We start from the raw sequence: 15223 nt of genomic DNA on the forward strand, positions 1-15223 counted from the left end.
AAAGGTCCACCAGGAAAGGAAGTTGCTACATAGAAAGGATACCAACAAAGGACTACACTTCCCAATCCAGAGTATAAAGCCATTACCCTGATTATCTCTCTTAAATGCATAACCAGTGGCTTATCACTCACCTTCCTCAAAGCTGGCTTTCTTCTGCCTCACTAGAACACGGAAGTTCTCAGCAGGATTCACACTTCCGACCTAGAATACAGGCACAGACAATAAACCTGAAGATCGCTTCTGTTTCTGGCAGCACCACAGGCAACACAAGATGGCTTAATGTGGTAAGTGTGCTTTTACAAAATAAACCCAAAGACAAAGACAAGGCCCTTTCTATTCATTTCTAGTTCCAGGCTCCTGTGAAAAGCAAGCAGATTCCTGTGGCCAAAGAGCCGCTGTCTGTACTTGTACTCACCTCTCTTGAAGCAAGATGACTTCTTTCCAGAGAGGTCGGCAGTATTACAACCCAAGTCACCAGCCAACTCAGCTACAAGCTTTATGTGACACAGTGCTGGTACGTCCAGACACCCAGCCAATTAGGAAGGGGAGGATTCTGCAGTGCGGGGTCAGTTCAGAATAGATTTGCCCCGCTGCAGATGACATGAGAAATAGCAGCCGGTTGCTCGGTTTGCTGACTCCTTGGCACTGAAGTTTTGGTAGAACATACAAACATGCCCAAGCTGAACGTGTCCCCCCAAAGTAAAAGCAGATGTTGTGTAAAGATTTACTACAGTGCTATGTGGGGAAGTCTCAAAGATGAAACGCTCTGCCACACTAGATGGCACTTCCTGATCACATGTGGGTCTTTAACCTTCCACTGCCAACCTTAATAGGCCCGATGTTTCACTCAGTTCACAGGGGAGAAGACAACAGGGTTCTATTATGGTTGGTAAACTTTGGTACAAAATGTACTGAAGTTTCCAGTTTGCTCTGGGCTAGCAGTCAGAAAAGCTCTCAGAACAAATAAGGTCATGATTTTTTCCCTTTACTATAAAACACTGAAATAAAATCCAAGTAATTTTCAGATGTTTAGTTTTCCTGACAGCATTTCTTTTTGAGGTTGGAAAAAGGCATGCCCTAATGCTATCTATCCTGCCTAGTGTATTTGACTAGTGAGGGACAACTTTTAAGAATCACTGATTATAGGGGTGCCTGGGTGGCTCAGTCGGTTAAGCATCCGACTTCGGCTCAGGTCATGATCTTGTGGTTCGTGGGTTCCAGCCCCGCATCGGGCCCTGTGCTGACAACTCAGAGCCTGGAGCCTGCTTCGGGTTCTGTGTCTCCCTCTCTCTCTGCCCCTCCCCCACTCATGCTCTGTCTCTCTCTCCCCTCTCTCTCAAAAATAAACATTAAAAAAAAAAAAAAAGAATCACTAATGAAAAATAATGCCACTTAACATAATGTATCCAAGTTCCAAAATCTTCCATTAAAAAAAGGTCTCAGTGTCAAAGGATACTTGGTTCGGGAAGTCTTAACCTTATAAGACCTGTTCTGAAGTTGTACATTAGAAAAGAAATAGAGGAGTTACGCTCTTAAATTTTACGTATTTGGAGCCTAAGACCCATACCATCAACCTCCACTTATCCTATCATTTTAACTAAACAGAAAGCTGCAAAATAAAGCCAACCAAAATAGCTCCACAAAAAGGGCTACCACTTAAGCTGTTCCATGTGCTACATATTATACAGTGCTCTAAGTACTACATGTCATATAGAGAATTCTACAGGAAACTCCCTGACAATAAAGCAAGCAGTGTGGGAAGGGCGTGTATGGTTCATATACCGAAAGGACCAGAGAAAGTGATTTATTAAAGGACTAACAAAAACTGATGCGATCTGCCCCAAGTCCCAACCTTCCCAAAAGGCCCTGGAAAAGTTCTGCTTACTCTGGTGACACTGCCTTCAGCCAGGCTGGAGACGCTAAAGCATGCTTCCCCTTCCTGAGTCTTCAGTTTTTTAGAGGCGGGTCCCTCTTCATGGCTGGAAAAGAAATAAATGGGTTTTGTCCCCCCCCCCCACAAAAACAGAATAAACAACAGGAAACCCAGACTTGGCTGACGTGTAAAGTATACATTTATTTTTCATGTGTCAAAAATGAACAGCCGCACTTACTCCCTCTTTAAAGAAGAGCCTGCCTCCTTCTCGCGGCCCCAGGACTCCTGCCGGCCTGGCGGGAGCAGAGCAGCCCTGGCTGTGCCTCACGGCACCAGAGAAGTCATAATCCACAGCCGCGTCATGCGGCCCCCACCAAGGATGAACCGCAAGCACAGGGAGAGGCAATGCAGCGTTTCACGAAGAGACCCGTTTGCCCTTCAGAAAGTATTTGCTAGTTTCTGTCCCGGAATCGATAGCTATTAGCTTTCCACGGACACAGACGACCTTTGGGTCTACTATCCCATCTTCTCCATCATGGATGTGAGAGCTTTGTAAGCTTCTACTCACAGCTGTCAAAACTTACTAGACAATCCCTAATTAAATATGTAAGACCTTATTCTTAGAGAAGTCTTAAACTATAAAAAACCACTTTCAAAAAAAGCCTTTTAATTTGTTCTTTTATAAACCTAATTCTGTTTTGGGCAATATGCTAACAGTCTACCAGCATCTGTGTGGTAAGGGAAAGAGGATTCCAAGGATTTATATCAAACATCTTGTCTCAAGTAACCGGCTGGCTTCAACAGCCTGCCTTAAAGTCAAGAGGAGGACAAATTAATTGCAAAGGAGAAGAAATCAAATTCAAAGACTCTGCCCATAATCTCCCATAAGCTGATGAACATATAGAGATATGAAGACTTTTCTCCCAGACAAATAATCAATCTGGGCCAAAAGTAGCTGTCAAGAAATGGCTGAAGGAGGAGGGACGTTAGTAACTAAGATCTAGGATTTCTAAGCGTGAGGTGTTTTCGTTCAAAAGCCCTAACTTCAGAGAATGAGTCTTGAAGAAGAGGTTATTCTAAAAACAAAGAAAAATGAGGTATGAGCTGGCTTACTCAATGATATTTCAATAATGAGTCTCCTCTTCCAGTGGGATAAAAGGACCGAAGCAATCGTTACAGCCTCACAAACAAGAACTGAAACTTTTTATTACTTGACATCTTTCCCATTGGCCACTTGCCTTTTTCCCTTTGAGAAGTAAAGAAAAGAAGACAAAAGGATGGGGACAAGGAAACATTAAAAGGGGTGAGTCATCCAGAGTTCTGTCCACCACGTAGAATAAGAAATAAACACAAAACCTTGATGGCAAAAATGGAGGAAAAATGCACAAGCCCAAGGGAGCATGAAATTCCATCAGAATTTGAGTCTGTTAAAGAAAAAGTCACAGCCATTCAGTTCACCTTTGCCAGTTCTTCCCAAGGGACAGAAAACATGGTGCTCCTGGATCCCAGTCTCACTTTTCCCACTGACTAACCCTGGACTCTTACACCTTCTTGAAGGAATTGATTTTGAAGGTATATTAATTTTTTTATACATAGAGTTTAAAGTCTAGTAAGTGACTCCTGTCTCTGGTCTTCTGTTTGCTCCTTAGAAAAACACTATGATGAAAAGTACCATGAGCATATCAACTACTCATCTACTGTCTTCCAAAAACACAAATTAACTTAGACCGTGGTGAAAAGAAGTATGAGATATCCAAAGTGCTATGCTAAGTTCTGTGAGAATGCAAGGTTGAATTGCATGAAGAATTTCTTAAACCCTCCAAAATAAGGTTCTAGGGAAGGAAGGACAAAGAGACATATATATCAATCCTCCAGGACTGGGCAGGTAAAGGCAATAAGCAGAAAGTAGTAAAAATTTGAATACGGTTAATATTCTCAAGATTGAACCATTTAATAGCATTATTAGGAATTTTACAAATATTAAACTAATCATGTCTCTCAGTGGTGGGAAAGGGCAAAGACTCTCATCCCAAAATTACCTATGAAGAAGCCGAGCTCTGGAGGACAGAAATTATCTACGCATGACTCCAGCAGACATACAAATGTCAACAGCTACTGCATGTGGATATCGGAACCATGGATAATTTATTGTACTTTCTCATTTTCTTACTGTCTTTTGTAAATCTGTATACATTTTTTAATTCATTTTTTTGGTCAAACATTTACCTAATACTATGTGCTGGCCGCTAAGCTCTATCGTAAATGTACAAAAATTAATATGTAATCAACACTTTAGGAAATTCAGCCAAATAAAAAAGATGAATATGTAAACAGGCAATTAACAAACTACTGTGGCAAGCAGCATATCCTCGAGAGAATAGCCAGTTGCTGTCCTGGGCTGAGGCAGGAGGGGCAGGCTGGGAAGTAGTGAGATAGGAGGTGGGGAAATACAGTAGTCCTCCCTTATCCATGGTTTTGCTTTACAGTTTCAGTTACCCGCCGTCAACTGTGGTCTGAAAGCAGATGACTTATGGTGAGAAGGTCAACAGTAGCCTAATACTATGTCACTACAGCTACATTCTTCACCTCACTTCATCTCATCACATAGGCATTTTATCACCTCACATCATCACTAGAAAGGTGAGTACGGTGTAACAAGACATTTTGAGAAAGAGAAGGAGAGAGACCACATTCACAGAACTTTTATTACAGTATACTGCTATAATTGTTCTAGCTGATTATTAGTTATTGTTGTTAATCTCTTACAGATATATGTGTGTACAGGAAAAGAAACATAGTATGTATAGTGTTCAGTACTATCCATGGTTTCAGGCACCTACTGGGGGTCTTGAAACGTCCCCCCGTGGGTAAAGTGGGACTACTGTACCTAAATCATAGACACAGATACTGTGAGGAAAGAAAGGGGTTCTCTAGGGAGCTGGATTATGGACAGTTGCCTCTTTTCTGTCTGCTTATCTAGCTTTTCTCACTTGTGTAACAGAGTTTGATCTTAAGCTGATGCTAATGGAAAGCCACTAAAGCAAGTTTTTACTCAGGGGTCCAAGGATAGTGACAAGAATTTGTGAACTACCTGAAATTACATGCAAAATTTAGTTTGTTAGGGCATTTTCCTGAAGAGAAGGTTCATAGTTTTTACCAGATTACTAACTGGGTCCATCACACACACACACATACACACACACACACACACACACACACACACACACACACACACACACAGATTAAGGAACACTGCATTAAAGAATTTTAAGCAAAGAAGGAATGTGATCAGATTTGTTTTTTTGAAAATCACTCAGATAGCAAATGCAGAATGGATTGGAAACAGGTAAGACCTGAATGAGGGAAATCAGTCAAGGGGTCATCTCAGAAAGCAGGCTAAACTGAGGCCTACAGAAGAGCAGTGGCAATTTGAGATGCTAATAAGAGCTAACTTTTTTTTGTTTTAACTTTTGCCACTTGCCAGTCACTATGCTAAGCATACTTAAAATACCTCAGGGGCGCCTGGGTGGCACAGTCGGTTAATTGTCTGACTCTCGATCTAAGCTCAGGTCACGATCTCACAGTTTATGATTTTGAGCCCCATATTAGGCTCTGTGCTGATGGCATGGAGCCTGCTTGGAATTCGGTCTCTCCTTCTCTCTGCCCCTCCCCAACCTGTGCGTGTGCACTCATGCTCTCTCCCTCTCTTTCTCAAAATAAACTTAAAAAAAATTTTTTTTAATTAAAAAAAAAAAGTTAAATTTCACAATGACACTATGAATTAGCTATTATTATTGACCTTTTACAAATGAACAAACCAAGGTTCAAAAGGGCCTGACCTTGTCTAGAAGCACACATTAGTTAAGGGGGTCCACAATTAATTCTGTACTCCCAGCCCTTCTCCTATACAGCCTCCTGAAAGGTGGGTATTTGTTACTGCCACTCAACACTGAGCAGCTTGCCAATTTTAACCACCACTGAAAGGAAATACTTCGATTTTGATCCATCTCTACCTGATTGCAAAATCAATGCTATCAGCCACTATACTAACCTGAGGCGAAAGGAGATTTGAGGTAAATCTAACATAACTTGGTAAACCAATCAGACATGCAAAGTAAAGGAAAGGTTTGACTCCCTGGAAATTAGGTGTCAGTCACCGAAACAGAGAAGAACAGCATGAACAGGGCTTTGAAGGCAGCATGGGAGGAGATGGAAGATGATGAAGTCATTTCTGGACACACTGAACTTGAGGGATCTATAGACACCTCAGAGGTCCAGAAAACAGGATGGAAACATATTAGAGTGGGCAGATATTTGGTAGTTCTTGAAGACATGTACATAAAATAATAAAAGGTCTTAGGACACACACTGCTAAGGCGATAAGGCTTAATGATTGAGAAGGCAAGCTCTGGAGTCAGGCTGTGTGCATGGAAATCCTTTCTCCAACACCTAACCCGCTGTGGTCTTGGGCAAGTGTCTTATCTTCTCTAAGCCTCGGTGTCCTCAGCTTTAAGAGGAGGTTAACAGAAGAATCTACTCCACAGGACGGTCAAGACAGCCGACACGGGTAACGCATGTGGAGCACTCAGCACGTACCCGTGTCTGATACACGTCAGCTCTTTCTGAGGAGTCCTTCGGAACAGAACAACATTTAAGGTGGGTGGGGGGAAGAAAGCAGACCCCAGAGGAATCTGAGATGAAGCTGCAAAGGCTTAGAAAGGAAAATCTGGAGACGTGGAAGTTAAACCTTCCCGAAGGTTTCAGGGAAGTGGTGGTAGCTGGGAAAAGCAGCAGTGTGGACTATTGTTCCAATAAGCCTAGCTCACGGAAGGAAAGAAGATGGAAACAGGGAGCAGTCTGAGGGAGAAAGCTGAGGGGATGACTGTATTTTGTTTTAGAGAAAAGAAATACGATGTTAACATGGGAGGACAAAGGAGCTGGTATGGAGGGAGAAGATAAAAATACAGAATGAGGGAAGAAATTATTAGTGGATGAAGGTACCAGATGAGACAAAAGATGGCATCTCAGGACACAGGCAAAAGTCTGACTTCGGACAGGATGATGTACCCCATTCCACTGAGACAGGAAAGAGGAAGTGAAGGCAGATGCAAAACAGATATATGGGAGATGGGCCAGAAAACTGAGGCATCCCCACCTACCGGGCCTCGCTCTTCCCCACGACACCATTATCACCATCTTCATCACTGCCGTAGTTGCCACAGATGTGCCCAGGACGTGATGAGCAGTTTGTAAATTGGTTCCGCACAAACACTGTACGCTTACTATGTGTTAGGCACTGTGTCGGGTTCTAGACACACAACTGCCAACGGCATGTCTTACTCAATGAACCCGCGTGACAACTCCATGAGAGCTATTCCTAGTATCCCTGGTCACCCACCAGGAAACTGGAGCTGAGGGCGGATAAGTAAGTTGGGCCTAAGGTCACACTGCAGAGTGAGGGGACCAACTCACATGTCTGACTCTAGAGTCTAAACCAGTAACCAGGTGCGGCTGGTCGTGGAGGTAGGTGGGGAGGAGTCTTAGCAGACTTGAATAGAAAAGTTTAGACTATTGAGCATAGAGACAAAAAGGCATCAGGGGCACATATGAGTTTAGTTGCACAAACAGGATTAGACCTCCAATGTCCTAATTCTCACGTTTAAGTTCCCTGTCCAAGAGATGACATTTTCACTTCAGGGGTATGCAGCAACATTAAGGGAAACAATGCTGTAGACGATAAGGGCACGAATACATTTTTGGACTGCAATGTCACAAGGTGCTCTTATCTTCTTCAAATGAAGAAATCACTCCTGATATTCGGGATTCAACAGGTCCAGCGTGAATACTAGATCTTCTCAAACAGTCCATATTTTAATGGATAATGATGCTGTTATTGCTTTGGGTTCTGACTACTGCCTTCAAACTGCTTCAATATCTGTGATTTCACTGTTATAATATCTCTTGAGATGAGGCTGTTTTTAGATGGAGAAATTCTCCTAAAGGTGAGATTATTTAACCAAAATCAGATCAAGAGTGACACAGCTGGAATAAAAACTGATGATTTCCAGTTCAAAACTCTTGTTTTGGCCTCTGACACTTCCTGAACAGATATTTGCCCCTCACCTCTATGACGGAAATATGTACCTGGGACATGGAGATGCTGAAAATACACAAAAACATAGCCAGTTGTTAGCAATTTTTCCCCCTTTGGGAGACCGCCTCTAAAGCTGATTGAAGCCTTGTCATTAAAATTGAGGGGTTTTAAGATCCCTGCAGAAGGGAGTCATTCCTCTTGAATACAAGAGTTCCCACCTACGGGCCTCAATAAATATTTGTTCAACACGCCATTTCTGCAGCTCTTAAAAACCCGTAAGACTTCCGAGAAGAAAGGGTAGAGAATGGGAGTGTGAGTAGGTGTGTGTGACCGAGATAATTCCTGGGCTGGTTACTTGGCTATGTCGCAAACCACTGTGGGAGCAAAGAACAAGAAGCCCGTACACTCGGGCTTCCTGAAAGAGTGAGCATGAGGAGCAGGGATGAAGGTGTAATCACCGCAGGGATCAAAATCACAGAACAACAGTCTTTTGGGCCTATGTGGTGTGTTTTTTAACCAGCTAATTTACATTTTAATCAACGGGAGGAGGGGAAAACGGCCCATTTCTTTCCCACAACAACCAGAAGGTAATCAAGATCATGAACTGGAGCTTTAATACAGAGAGAGAATAGCCACATGACTGCAGTGAGGCTACGGCAAGGCTGTCAAGGGAAGAAAAGGACTCAGAATTGTATTGAGCTGTTCTTCAATCCTAACCCAGAGGGATACAGGTGGATGAGGAAAGCAGAGGGAAAGTGGATTTTTAGTGAGTCTTTCTATGCAGAAGAAGGCATGACAGACTACAAAAACCATAAAACTCTCCAGCATGTGTTAGGAATGCATATGGTACACTATACCAATCCCATGATTCTTTTTTTTTTTTTTTCCAATTCTGGCAAAGCTTGGGGTATTAACCTCTAAAAGGTCACAGTACACACAAAGCTTTCCATTCAACTTGGAAGATAATTCACTAAATTAACAATTTATAGAACCCTGTGAAGGTTTCTGAAAATTATTCCATACTTCACCAATGGGGTATTTACAAACAATATACTTTACTTTGTCAATATACAGCTGTGGGAAGGAAATTAAAGGAAAAAAAAATTAAGGTCTAAAACTGAATCTTAGAAGGCACTGTAAAGAAATGAATAGATCATTTTGATTTGGGGAGAAAAGTCACCAATAACCAAAGCCACACCTGGTAAAATCAATGTTATCCACCCAAATGATTCCAGATAATCAAGAACAACTTCTTATGGTTTTTGTTTTGCTTTGAATGGAAACTGATACAGATTCTGAACAGAATCTGATGAGGGAGAAAACGTACTAGCTACCTGAAAGCTTGATCATAGGAAAAGCATTCTGCAGTCCTTAAACTATAAATCCCTTCCTATTGATGTAACCAAGTACATCCCTGATAGAGAAGCTAAAGAAGAGCCAGGTTTTCATCCTCCCTCCCACTTCTCCTCCAAAAACCTCACTGCTATTCTCTGATACCAACCTCTGACTGAAAAACTTATGACCTTCACCCTGCCCTCTCATCCCCAGCACTCTACTTCAAAAACAGTAGAAGTGCCACTCTGGAAAATAGTGTGGAGGTTCCTCAAAAATTTTTAAATAGATCTACCCTATGACCCAGCAATAGCACTGCTAGGAATTTACCCAAGGGATACAGGAGTGCTGATGCAGAGGGGCACTTGTACCCCAATGTTTATAGCAGCACTTTCAACAATAGCCAAATGATAGAAAGAGCCTAAATGTCCATCAACTGATGAATGGATAGAGAAGTTGTGGTTTACATACACAATGGAATACTACTTGGCAATGAGAAAGAATGAAATCTGGCCTTTTGTAGCAATGCGGATGGAACTGGAGAGTGTTATGCTAAGTGAAATAAGTCATACAGAGAAAGATACCATATGTTTTCACTCTTATGTGGATTCTGAGAAACTTAACAGAAGACCATGAGGGAGGGGAAGGGGGAAAAAAAAAGAGAGGGAGGGAGCCAAAGCATAAGAGACTCTTAAAAACTGAGAATAAACTGAGGGTTGATGGGGGGTGGGAGGGCGGGGAGGGTGGGTGATGGGCATTGAGGAGGGCACCTCTTGGGATGAGCACTGGGTGTTATACGGAAACCAATTTGACAATAAATTTCATTAAAAAAAAATGTTAGATCCCTAAAAAAAAAAAAAAAAAGAAAGAAACAAAGAAAAACAGTAAAAGTTAGTGTTGGATGTTCAAAAACTGTTTAGCCTTCCCATTAAACATAAACCACCAAGAATGTGAGGCCGATCAAAACATCAACAACCCAGGAGGTAGCTCTAAATTCCAGGTGAACAGTAGGGATAAAATCTACCTACAATGTAGACAGAGGAGAAACCAGTATTTTCAATGCAAGGGTCAAACATCAAAAGGTTTCTTCCTTCCACCTTTGTGGTTCCACAAACCCATATGCAACCCTCAATTCCAGAGCTCCTCTAAGACTACCACCAGTCTTAAGTACTCCAAAGTCCAGTGCAACTGCATCGAGTACTTACTTGTCTGGGAAAATGTTCTGAGCAGGCACTTGATCCTTTTTCTTGGTGGCTTCAGTCAGAGGGAAAACGGTCTTTATTTTAGAGAGAGGAATCTGACATTTAGCTGTCACCTCAGCAGGGGGATCCAGCATATTCAAAATATGCTGCTGAATTGGGGGCAGAGGCTCTTGGGGATGTAAAGCTCTGTGCGCCAGACACTGTGGAAAAGGCAGAAGGGTTTTAAAACACAGATACAGACACCATATACAATTTCTTTATACTTTTCTGGTCAGAGATCCTCGATCTTTGGTTTGGGAGGGCTACAGGATTCCTACCACATGTAAAAGAGAACAAAGAGGGTGGCCTCAGGACCACCTTGGTTTGCAGGACACCAGCAGTGTCTACAACCGGATCTCAGCCAAGCGGCACCATGAGCGGGAGGCCTCCTAGAACAGAGGCTCATCTTATAAACAGAGGCTGCTGCTTCCACCACCTGGACAATATGTGGGGTTCTCTAAAACACATTAATTCCAAGGGCCTCGAATCCTTTTACCTCCCTTCAGAAGACTGCTTTCCCCCTTGCATAATCTTAGAAAACGACGTGTGGTAGATGAAACGGGGCTAAAACAGAGCCACTATGCTCGGTGAGTCCCAGGAAGAAATCTGTGAGAGAGATGAGAATGCTGGTCTGTCCCAAACCTCCCCAGAGTGCTCAGTTTGGGCTCCTCTCCACCGGTCTACCCACTTCTGTCCATCTCCTCTCCCAGCACTCTCATCCGGGGACCATCCCCCCCTCGCGTGGGCCACCAGTCACCTTCTAACTGGTCTCCCAAAATCTACTTTCAGTATTCTGTGCAGCCAATGCCCTTACTGTGACCCTAAGAAGTCACGCACACCACGGCTCCTGCACGCCTCCCTCATCTGCCACCTTCCTCCTTGCTCGTCACAACCCAGCTACACTGGGCCCTGCCTGTTTCCCTCAGGTGCCAGGTTCATGCTAGCCTTTGGGTCCTGAGTTTATCGCACTCTCTGCCTCACCGGCCTTCCCCTAGATCTCAACAGAGTTGAGCCTTTTTTTAATCCTTCTGTTCTTTGCCCAACTATGATCTCCTCAGAGAGGCCTACCTGGACACTGTGAAGGAACCCCTCCACGCCCAGCCTGCCACCCAGCTATTTTCTATCATTACCCCTGTTTTACAGTTTTCATAGCATTTGTCAGTATCTAAAATGATCAATTTTGTAGTTTACTTACTATTTAACCTTCCCTCTTAAAAGAAGAGATCTTGTTTGTCTTGTTTAGTGCTGAATTCCAGGTACTAAAAGCCGTGCCTGGCACACAATAAGCACCTAATAGGTATTGGCCGAAGGACTAAAGTACTCCTTCCCGAGACTCCACCTGTTAACACAAGTGTCGGGAAGCAGCACCAAGAGTGGGGCCAGGGTCCAGGCCAGGTTCTGCGCGGCGCACATGAGTGGAAATCCGGACAGCAAGCCTCCTCCGTTCGGTCACCCGTACCGCTTTCAGTCTGCTCAGCCCGCCTGTAGCGGTGCTGGTGTCTGCCCAGAAAAGTGAATACTCCGAAAAGGAGTACAGGAAGGTGAGCAAAATGCAACTATCACGGCCCTCTCCTTTCCTTTTGCTAGAGAATCATCCCAAAGTTAGGCTGGAGAACACGAGTCCTACTATTCCCACCTTTAAACGATTTGCACACTGGTAATTTTAAAGAAAAAAATCCAGGGAGCTGAAAAGTTCTTACAATTCAAAACACTGTTTCATATCACAAGGTATAGGATTTATAGCACCTCATGAACTGTTTTCCTACCCTGTAGGAAACGTTAGGCTGGAAGTCTCCATTCTAAAAAGACCAAACAAACAAAAACAAAAAGCTGAAACTTAGATAGTAAATATCACCTGAGTTGACGGCTTCTAGAACTCTGATGTGCTGCTCTGTCATCTCATCTCAACACAGTGACCACACTCGTCCTTCTCCACAGTATATTAATCCGTCTCAGAGTCTGTTTTCCTCTTTCCTAATCACTCCACTTTCCCCTGAGCACCAGCAACATTAGCTCATTTAATGTGAAGCAAAAGGGGAAACTGAAGTGACTCCAAACCCTGTGAATCTACCCCCAACCTTCTTGTGCACAGTTCTTAATTCACAGTGCTCTCCCTCAGGTCATTAAATTATCTGCAAAGCTTAGAAAGCCCTCAGGACGTAAGCTGTAACCCAACACGCAACACAGCAGACGACCTTTCACTTACTCTGGAAGACTCGCTGATACTCACTCAACATCTCTGAGACAACAACTAGAACAAATGGACAAATATCCTACACAACCTCCCCACAGAAAAACACTCCAGTAGGAACTCTAGACAGTTCTTTCAAACAGTGTCATCACCCGCAAGTCGGTAATAATCTACAGGAGATGTGCTAAAGCATCAACCACTCCTACTTTTTCAAAGGTCGTACTTTAGATAAAACTAAGTGGGATACTTATCAAATTCATTCACTCAAAAAAATATCAATTCATTAAAAAAACTGAGGTAATGAGAAAGTAATGCAATACTTTTTAATAGCAGAAAAGCTGACATTACACTCTTAAACCTATTAATTTGTCTTTTAAGCAACTGTTATTCCTTGATGTGATTTTTGTAATTTGAAAAAGACTAGAAAAAAACCCTGCAGGCCACATGATTAGCTCATAAGTTACGAGCATGTTGATGTTATGAGCATGTTGATTTTAACAACCCTGCATCAATGGTTTAAAAGCCAGTTGTAACTCTACACAAAAAGTGTATCTTTCAGCATTTCTTTTTTTAAAAAATGCTTATTTATTTATTTTGAGAGAGAGAGACAGAGAGAGCATGTACAAGCAGGAGAGGGGCAGAAAGAGAGGGAGAGAGACTGAAAATGCCAAGCAGGCTCCATGCTGTCAGCGCAGAGGTAGAACCTGACACGGGGCTCAAGCTCACAAACTGTGAGATCAGGACCGGAGCTAAAATCAAGGTCAGATGCTCAACTGACTGAGATACCTAGGCACCCCTTCAGCATTTCTTTGTAAAATTAGAATTAAATTAACCTCACCAACAAACTGATGGGTAACCTCTCCTTCCTTCTGCCCCCTACTCCCAGCTGAGTCACTCTCAGCTATGAATGTTTCATTTATAAAGGAGGTTAAGGAAGTCTTCCTGGGTCCCCCATCCTACTTAGCTTCCTGTATCCTCTCTCCTTCCCTCCATCAGTAGAGCTTTCTCCTGCTCCCACCCCACTATTCCACCGCCGCTGGGCCCTTAATGTCAGCAGAGACTTCATGCAGACACTAAAGGCCCTTCACCATGCTCGCTCACCATCACTCACCAGTGAGCAGCATGAAACTTGCTTTTTCTTTCTGGACACACAGATCACTCCCTGTGCCTTCCAAGGCACCAGCTTCTCCTAGTTCTTTCTACCTCTCTTTTTTTTTTTTTTTTTTTGGAGAAGGGGAGAATAAGAACGGTTCCTTTGTCTTTTAACAACCCTTCTTCTTCTGGCTGTTCCTAATTATTCACTCACACGTTGGTGTGCAGGACTTTGTTTTCTTTTCTTCTCACGCAACGCTTTCCCTAGGTGATCTTGTTCACTTCTATTACCCAAGTGGGGAGGACTCCCAAATCCATATACTTAGTCCTGACTTCTCTCCTGGGGCTCTGCATCCCTATTTCCAACTTCCCACTGGGTGTGTGTACTGGGATAGCCAAACGACAGCTCAAATTTAACACCTGCAAAAACACATGAACTACCTTTTCAGTCTGTTCATTCTATATTCCCCATCACAATTAACAGTGATGCCGTCCCTCAGGCACCCAAGCTAGGATCCTGTTATCTTTAATTCCTATTCCTCAACTACACCCAGCCCCTCCAGTCCTGTCTCCTCTGCCTTTACATTTTCCCTCTCCGCTTTCCCCGTCACTGCTTGAACTCAGGCCTTCATGGGGGCCACTGCAGGTTTCCCAACTGGTCTCTGTTGCACCTCCATGTCACCACCAGAGAGCTATTTTCTGAAAATCTGTCACCCACCTGCGGACAAAATCCTGTGGTGATTTCCCACTGCCTACAGGGCAACATGCAAGCGACTGGCTCTTCACGACCTGCCTGCTATTGAGCTGCCGTGCCCTCTTTTCCATGGTGTCCCCATACAGCCTCTTCTCCAGCCAAATGGAACGATCTGGAGACTCCCAAATGCAGCACCCTTCTTCCTGTTTCCGTGCTTCTGCACATGCTACTTTTGCCTGGTGTGTCCTCTTCACGTTTCCTCAGTGAAGCCTTCCTTAAGTCACCCACGTGCAAGAATCTCTCTTTTCCCCATATGGTTTTGTGCCCACCACTGTTGTACCTATTGGTTTTATGTCTCTACTCCTCTGGGCGGGGGGGAGGGGGGGGGCGGCTTTAAGCAGTGAGCTTATTGTATTTTTAGCTCACGGCACAATGTAAGTACTTAATAAATACGTGTTAAAAAAAAGTAAATTCAATTTATAAACGCCATAGCAATAGTATTTCTTTATACAGACAAACCATATTAGAAATTCTCCCCCACAAAAGAAAGCAAGGTTGGCAAACTGTGAAAATCAAAGCTGCCAGTGTTTGCAGCTTTGAAAGGTAACAATACCTGTGCTTATGGCTTGTTATCTGTTCATCAACCCAATAAACATTTACTGAAGGCAGATGGAATACACCCTAGATAAATCTGCCAAGTATTAGA

General features: G+C 43.2%; 1 protein-coding gene across 1 annotated transcript in view; it reads right to left on the reverse strand.

The window, feature by feature from the left end:
• XRCC5 (X-ray repair cross complementing 5) overlaps window positions 1–15223 on the reverse strand; it is a 91503-nt gene that overhangs the window by 39539 nt on the left and 36741 nt on the right. The window contains exons 14-16 of the mRNA XM_047083864.1: window positions 10505–10701; window positions 1886–1979; window positions 132–201 (exon numbers count right to left, since the gene is read on the reverse strand). Of these exons, the coding sequence (XP_046939820.1) occupies window positions 132–201; window positions 1886–1979; window positions 10505–10701 (361 nt within the window). The remainder of the gene's footprint in view (window positions 1–131; window positions 202–1885; window positions 1980–10504; window positions 10702–15223) is intronic.

The sequence above is a fragment of the Lynx rufus genome, unplaced genomic scaffold (genome assembly GCF_022079265.1).
Source record: "Lynx rufus isolate CCGP_SWC_20201006 ecotype Redwood Valley unplaced genomic scaffold, mLynRuf1.p SCAF_2, whole genome shotgun sequence".
Classification (NCBI taxonomy): Eukaryota; Metazoa; Chordata; class Mammalia; order Carnivora; family Felidae; genus Lynx; species Lynx rufus.